General features: G+C 38.0%; 2 protein-coding genes across 2 annotated transcripts in view; one reads left to right on the top strand and one right to left on the bottom strand.

Annotated features, from left to right (window-relative positions):
- Window positions 1–2,046, bottom strand: part of LOC119412774 (peroxisome proliferator-activated receptor gamma-like) — a 7,448-nt gene extending 5,402 nt beyond the window's left edge. The window contains exon 1 of the mRNA XM_037679810.1: window positions 1,908–2,046. Within this exon, the coding sequence (XP_037535738.1) occupies window positions 1,908–2,046 (139 nt within the window). The remainder of the gene's footprint in view (window positions 1–1,907) is intronic.
- Window positions 2,047–5,657: 3,611 nt separating this feature from the next.
- Window positions 5,658–7,415, top strand: part of LOC119412773 (Parkinson disease protein 7 homolog) — a 16,326-nt gene continuing 14,568 nt past the window's right edge. Inside the window, exons 1-4 of the mRNA XM_037679809.1 lie at window positions 5,658–5,687; window positions 5,849–5,911; window positions 6,451–6,593; window positions 6,973–7,030. Of these exons, the coding sequence (XP_037535737.1) occupies window positions 5,658–5,687; window positions 5,849–5,911; window positions 6,451–6,593; window positions 6,973–7,030 (294 nt within the window). The remainder of the gene's footprint in view (window positions 5,688–5,848; window positions 5,912–6,450; window positions 6,594–6,972; window positions 7,031–7,415) is intronic.

Raw genomic sequence — 7,415 nt, 5'->3', positions numbered from 1 at the left:
CCATCCATCCATCCATTATCTTTACCCGCTTATTCCATTTTGGGTTACGGGGGTCGCCGGTGCCCATGTCCAGCAATCACTGTGCAAGGGGCGGGGTACACCCTGGACAGGTCACAAGTCCATCATGGAGACAAACGAGACAAACAACCATTCACTCTCTCACTCACACCTAGGGACAATTTAGAGTTACCAATCAGTCTAACATGCATGTTTTTGGTCTGTGAGAGGAAACCGGAGTACATATATATACTAAAGTAAACTACTACTTGTACTACTATTCCTACTTCTTAGTTTTTCACTTATCGTGGGGCTTCAGGGTACGGATCCCCTACGATAAACGAGTGACTACTATACTATGTTCTCAAACAGCTTTTTTTTATTTACTTGGGTGATTTTTCATGTTCATGTTTGTTGAAGTCCAAATTATTTGTAGTTTAGCTGTGCATCCACACTATGGTCAAGATATTGGACAACTGAAAGCAGCATATGCTGATTTGAAATTTGAATATTCTGATGCTTTAAAGTACATCTGTATTGTTGTGACTGAGTCTATTGTGTGTCATTTGGAAAACCGATTTGACTTTATTCAGCATAAAATGTTATTACATCACATTATAGTTTGACAAGATAGACTGACACGAACAAACTTTAAAATAGTTCTAGTGGTTTAAAATGATCCATGCTTGGATAAGTCATTTACTAATGAGCCTTACTGCTTTGTAAGGTTGTTAAATAAAATATTTTTGTTTGTTTTACAATGTTGACCCAATTACTCAAGAATAACAATACTATAAAAATCTGTGGTGCCATTTAAGCAGCCTGCTTTATCACTGGTAAAATGTTACACAACCAGATGGGACAGTCGATATTCAAGTTTACCTCAAACCACTGACTGAAGGCCTGACAGCTTTAACAACTGAGTTCAGATCATTTAGATTCTCCCGTCTTTGCAAACAGACCTACGTAAAAACATGTCCATTTGCGGGAGCCTCATCTCAGTTTGAACCGGCACATTTTATTTGTTTGTACAAAGATCTCATGTGTAAAATGTTGTCATGACAACACTGTCCCACAGGCCCTCATTGCTCCCCATTAACCCAGATTTTAGCCCTAGTGCTTATAAAAACAGGTCTTGTACTCCATTTCACACAGACAAGACACATTTTAAAAGCACTTTCAAAAGAGCTTAGCCTCTAACCTAAAACACGACTGAGAAAAAGCCATTTCTTCTTTCCTCTTTCTCTTCCCCTTGCACCCCTGCTGGAGTGTAACCTTTGACAGAAGCACATACTCCAGCTTTCTACAGTCCAGAGCCAAGTACTCAGAGTCAAAGCAGAGTGTTGGTTTTGGCTTGTACTTAGACAAAAAAGAAGAAAAAAGATGGTGGAGATGGGCGGACTGGACAGAGAGACAGACAGATAGAAAGTAGGCCATGTTTATGACTGATTAAGGGTTGTTTTTTGCCACTGAGAGGAAGAAAATGAAAAAAAACATTATATTGGATTCCATAAAGATGTTAGTCTACAGTAAAGTCACTGTCATGGTTATATTTCATAAATCAGCCTCAACTGGAGTGGAGAAACAACCCACCACAGTAAACATTGATGCTGTCTGAATGATTCGGCTCAGTTGGTTAGTTCTTGTCAGACTTGGTTTACTTTATGGATTTCGCCTTTAGCCCTCCGCCGATCAAATTAAGTCAATCAATACGAGAAACGATTAGTTAATCAACAAAGACAGAAGCAAATGCCTTCCTCTTTAAAACAATCAATTTGTATGCAGGAGCATGCACGCTCTAAACTTTGATGCTTGCTTTCAGACCTGCAGCTTTTATTACTTTTCACCAGTTTAATATTATGAATGACGTGTGTTAATCAAAACTGACAAGTCTCTGGACAATAACTCACCAAGCTCAGCACTGCAGAAGAGCTGCTGCGGGTGTGCTGGGTGGCAGCTGCATCCCTCCACAGCTTCTTCCATGCCTGCTCCAAGCAAAAGGAGCATCCACAGCCCCAGATGCACACTCGGCTCCTGGGACACGGCCATGATGGCTCAGGCTACCTCGGACTGCCTCGCCACTTGATGAACGCTCTGCAGCCTTTTCTTGTCCTGTTAAGTTGAAAGGAAGGCCGCTCAGGTCGACTGTCAGCCGAGGGGGCGTGGGGCAGATGAGACAGCAGGGTCGACGCGGAAAGACGAGCTCTGCAGAGCTGAGAGGCGACTGTGGATAGAAATGTTTTCATAAGTTTAAAGTACAACTCTAGATTCAAGCTTCAGCAAATAACTTGAGTTGAAGGCTGCTGCTGCTCCCGCTGCTGCTCTCCTCTTTTCTTTCTGTCTCCCCCTCTCTGTAGACAACACACAGAGCGACTTACAATAGTTAGATCCCCTCTCACTCTGGCCTTGAATGCTGAGAGGGTCGCACACAGGGAGCCTCTTATGTGCTCAACAATTTAGGGACAGCCTCCTAAAATGTTGGGGAAAAATCTGGCCTCCTCACTGACTTCCTTTGCCGTCGTTTGAAGCCCTTCATCACTTCAGCAATAAATCTCATACTGGTTAAGATCACTTTTACAGAAATACCAGTTATTTTGGTTTTGAATGTTTGTTTGGGACTAACTTTAGTGTTCGAGTTTATACAAAAAATCAAGTATTTTGAAGTGCTTCCTTGTTTGCTCAACAAGCACCTGTCAAATTATCTTAAGATTCGATTTTTTCACTGAGCATGAATTCATTTCTTAAATCAACATGACAGATTTTATATTAACTTGGTATCTCATCCAAAACTGGTCAAATTCACCGCACCTTGTGTCTGTATTTTTGCTTATCATAATCTAGGGCTAGGAAAGATTTCAATGTAGACCAGTAATCCTCAACACAAGGCCCACGAGTCATTTGTGGATGCTCTCCAATTTGTCTTCAAAATATATTGAAATATGTTCAATCAATCAGTCGGTTTGATCACATCATGTGTTTCAGCATGACTCAGACACTGCCAAGAAAACCTGTTCATGACTTTTCTTGTCAATATAAGCTTAATTTTAAAGTCCATGCTCAATAATCCAGGTATACAATCCAACATTTTTCATTCAGGTCATCTGAACAGTTTCATTTTTTGTGCTGAAACGTTTTGCCTTAGATCCAGAAGGCTTCATCAGTCAAGGAAACACACAACAAAACTGATTCTTCCTCCAACCGCTTACTCCAAAGTGGAACAAACCAGTTCTGCTTGTGATTAGATGGTCTCTTTGGTACTCCCCCTCCTCCATTGCCGGCCCTCTTCCTTGTTGACAGTCTTGTCAAACTGGTTGAAAACAACAAAGTCTGGAGTAAGCGGTTGGAGGAAGAATCAGTTTTGTTGTGTGTTTTCTTGACTGATGAAGCCTTCTGGATCGAAGATGAAACGTTTCAGCACAAAAAAAGAAGCTGTCCAGATGACCTGACTGAAAAATGTTGGATTTTCAAGTGTTCTCTGAGTGTGTTTTGCAGTGAAAGCATGAGTCACAGAGAGAAGTGTTAACTTGAAACATATCTACAGTTTCTGTACCGTGATTCGCCGGTGAACTCTCAACCAAAAGGCTTAAATCATAACAGTAAAAAGTATAACATTGTCTATATTAGCTTTAAAAATGTGGAAAAATCTTATCTATTTATGAAAGCTGCTTCTGATTGAGTAGAACAAGTTCGACCCTTGATCAAATTTTATTGATGACATTACGCAGGTCTTCCATTAGAGTTTGTTGGGTGCTACTATCTGATATTAATGCAACTCTATCTATTTTCTTTTCTTGCTTATGTTTTATTTGTTAATTATTGAACTAATACAAGAGATAAAATCTGCTGTTGATCAAAACAGTATTGTGTTAGCGTTTTTGTTGATTTAAAAAAAGGACTTCGACATTGACCACACCATTCTTGAAAAACTGAATAAATATGGCGTAAGAGGATTAGCGCTAGAGTGGGTATCCAGTTATTTGAATAATAGGAGACTGTACAGATAAATGATGTAAGATCTTACTTTTGTGTGAATTGATGTGGAGTGCCTCAGGGCTCTGTGTTGGGACCAAAGTTGTTTATTTTGTATGTGAATGATCTGATTGATGTGTCAGGGCTCACACTTGTTTTATTTTTAGATGATACCACATTTTTTTGTTCAGGTGAAGATATTGAACGGATGTTAGGGATGATACAGGCAGAATTCGTAAAAATTCAAACTTGGTTCCAACTTAATAAGTTATCATTAAATTTGGAACGAACAATCTAGATGATATTTAGGAATAGAAAGAAAATGATCAAAGTCCCATTTAAAATTGACAGTATTGAAATTCATAGAGTTAATGAAATACAAAATTTGGGTGTTGTTATTGACGAGAAGCTGACATGGAACTCTCATGTAAATTACTTAAGAATAAAAATAGCAAAATCAACTGCATTGCTTTATAAAGTAAAAGAGTTTTTGAATGACAAAGTTTTGTATATATTGTATAATGCTATGATTGTTCCATATTTAATCTATTGTAGTAATGTTTGCGGAAAGGCATGCAAAACAATTACAAACCCTATTTTCATTTTACAAAAAAGAGCTATAAGAATGATTAGTAGGATGTGCTATGGTCACCCAACAAATATATTATTTCATCAGTTGAAATAATTACAATTTTATGATTTGGTTGAATATAGTATCTTACAAGTCATGTATAAAGTTCATAAAAAATATTACCCCCAAATATTCAATTAAAATTTGTTAAAAAAAGAGAGTCATTATAACCTTAAGGGAATGGAAATGTTTGCAAAACCTCCATTGAGAACTAGTGTGAAGAAGCTGCTTTGTAATTCAGGGAACAGGATTGTGGAATTGTCTTGATATCACCATAACAATTTCTAAAACAATGTATATGTTTAAAAAGATGATTAAGTTAAAATTGTTAGGAAAGTATGATACCATGTGAAGAATGCATATTTTTGTTTTCACTTTGGAGATTGTTCAAGCCTAAGTTGTTTGTTTAAAGTTATTTTCTATTTTTTTTTAAAGAAGGGGCAGATATTATAGGAATGTTTTCTTTTTTCTGCACCCTTTTCATTCAGTGTTCTTTTTCTTTTTGATTAATTTGTTTAGTTTATTTTGTTTATTTTAAATGAATGGATAAATGAATTAAATTAAATTAAATTAAATTTAAGTAATTTGGTAACAGTTTCTGTTTTAAATGTGCTCTATAAATAAATCTGACTTGACTAAAGTTGTAGATTTTAAAGACGGGCGACACGGTGGAGCAACTGGTAGAGCTGCTGCCTCTCAGCGAGCAGGTCCCTTGTTCAAATCCCGGCCGGGGGCCTTTCTGGGTGGAGTTTGCATGTTCTCTTTGTGCATGCGTGGGTTTTCTCCTGGAACTCCGGTTTCCTCCCACATACCAAAAACATGCATGTTAGGCTGATTGGTAACTCTAAATTGTCTCTAGATGTGAGTGAGAGAGTGAATGGTTGTTTGTCTCGTTTGTCTCTATGTGTCCCTGTGATGGACTTGCGACCTGTCCAGGATGTACCTTACCCCTCGCACAGTGATTGCTGTACATGGGCGCCAGTGACCCCCGTGACCCAAAATGGAATAAGCGGGTAAAGATAATGGATGGATGGATGGACGGGTAAAAACTAATGGATGGATGGATTTTAAAGACTACAAGACTGGAAATGTAGGATTTAACCTCCACTCCCTCAAATCGAGCCATTCACAAACACTGCTGCTAAAACAACCACTCACTTTTCTCTGCAGACTTTTTTCTACTGTTTTCTTACATTGTCATTCTGTGTTACTCAGTATTTGTCATCCTATACTTATTCTTTTGTTGAACAGATTACAACGCCAAGTTTCCCTGTTGTGGTGAAGATTGGGCACGCCCACTCTGGAATGGGAAAGGTATACGGGAATGCTGATTCCTTCTTAGTGCAACAATGTGTCTTTTGTTAAATAAACTGCCAGATTTATGAGCAACTTTCATCAGTGATTTTAATATTTACTGCACCTGAAGTCAAAACTGATGAACGAGTGAGTGCATGTGTCTGTTCGTTAATGTGAAAGAAGCCAAGACTCAAATTGCTAAAACAATCCAAAGCTATTAATGTAAAGAAAGAGGACAAATAAACAGAGCAAACTGCTGTGTAAGCCTACTAATCATATTAAAGCATATTTGTGCTCCCAAAACCTATTCTGTTTGATTTAGTTCCTGTATCAAATTGCTTGTGAAGTATTTACCTAATTTGTTTGAATGCAGAATAAGTGAACATTCTCTTGGACATGCAAATTTATACACATGTATGTAAATATTTAGACAAAGTCAGACCTCAAGGCTTTAAAATATCACTCATTCAGAACCTGTTTCTACTTTAAAAAGCATGAAATGCTGTAATTACTTTGAAAATAAACCACTTTTCCCTATTTGTTGATTTTATTTTTAGGTCAAGGTGGATAATGTGAGCGACTTCCAGGATATTGCCAGCGTTGTGGCCATCACTCAGGCTTACTGTACCACAGAGCCATTTGTAGATGCCAAATATGACATAAGGGTCCAGAAAATTGGCACAGACTATAAAGCTTACATGTAAGTGTGTGCTTGTGTTTATTAAGGAGTTCTGAGGAAGACTTGTAACCGCTGTGACATGTGGTGAAGAGGCCTAATGATCTTTAAGAAAGCAATTTAGCAACAATAAATTTTAAACCTGCTAAATTTCCCACATTTTAAGGTTAAATCTCTATTACCTTTAATAGGACACAAGATAACATATTAAATTGCATCAATCCACTGACCTGCAGCCATGCTTATTGACTACCTCAGCTTTTTTTTTTTTTTTTTGGAACCCCAAGCCTCTTGTTAGAATTTCATCAAACCACAGTTTGGCGTAAATTAACTGTACTGAAAAGTCTCAACGTGAAAGCTTTGTCTTCACTAATTGAATGCACCATTTCCTCTTGTTCTGCAGGCGAACATCCATCTCTGGTAATTGGAAAAGCAACACCGGATCTGCCATGTTGGAACAAGTAGCCATGACTGACAAGTGAGTGCTTCTGCATTAGTGCTGCTCCAACTGGTCCAACACACTCCCGTTGTGCTACGTCACCGTTAGTCATCGTGCTCTCAAACGACGGATTTATTTGACTGAAACCAGGTCACGTTAGTAAACTCACAGATGTCTGGGATTCAGCTGATATTTTTGATGGACTGATGCATAATTCTGCTTATAGTTTTAATGATTATACTTCTTTTAGTGTTGATGGAAAGAGATTAAAGTGGTTTGATTGTTGATTTTTATGAAATGGATTATCTTGAAGACAAGTGGGTTCAGGGTTCTGCGTCATGTCTGGCCTTATTTTGATTTGTTGCTTTATGAAATGGACAAAAACATTAGTGTGATGGGTAGCTGAG

This window comes from Nematolebias whitei, chromosome 7, assembly GCF_014905685.2.
Source record: "Nematolebias whitei isolate Nwh7 chromosome 7, NemWhi1, whole genome shotgun sequence".
Classification (NCBI taxonomy): Eukaryota; Metazoa; Chordata; class Actinopteri; order Cyprinodontiformes; family Rivulidae; genus Nematolebias; species Nematolebias whitei.
Note: the sequence above shows the minus strand (reverse complement) of the source record. Positions and strands in the feature narration are given on the sequence as shown.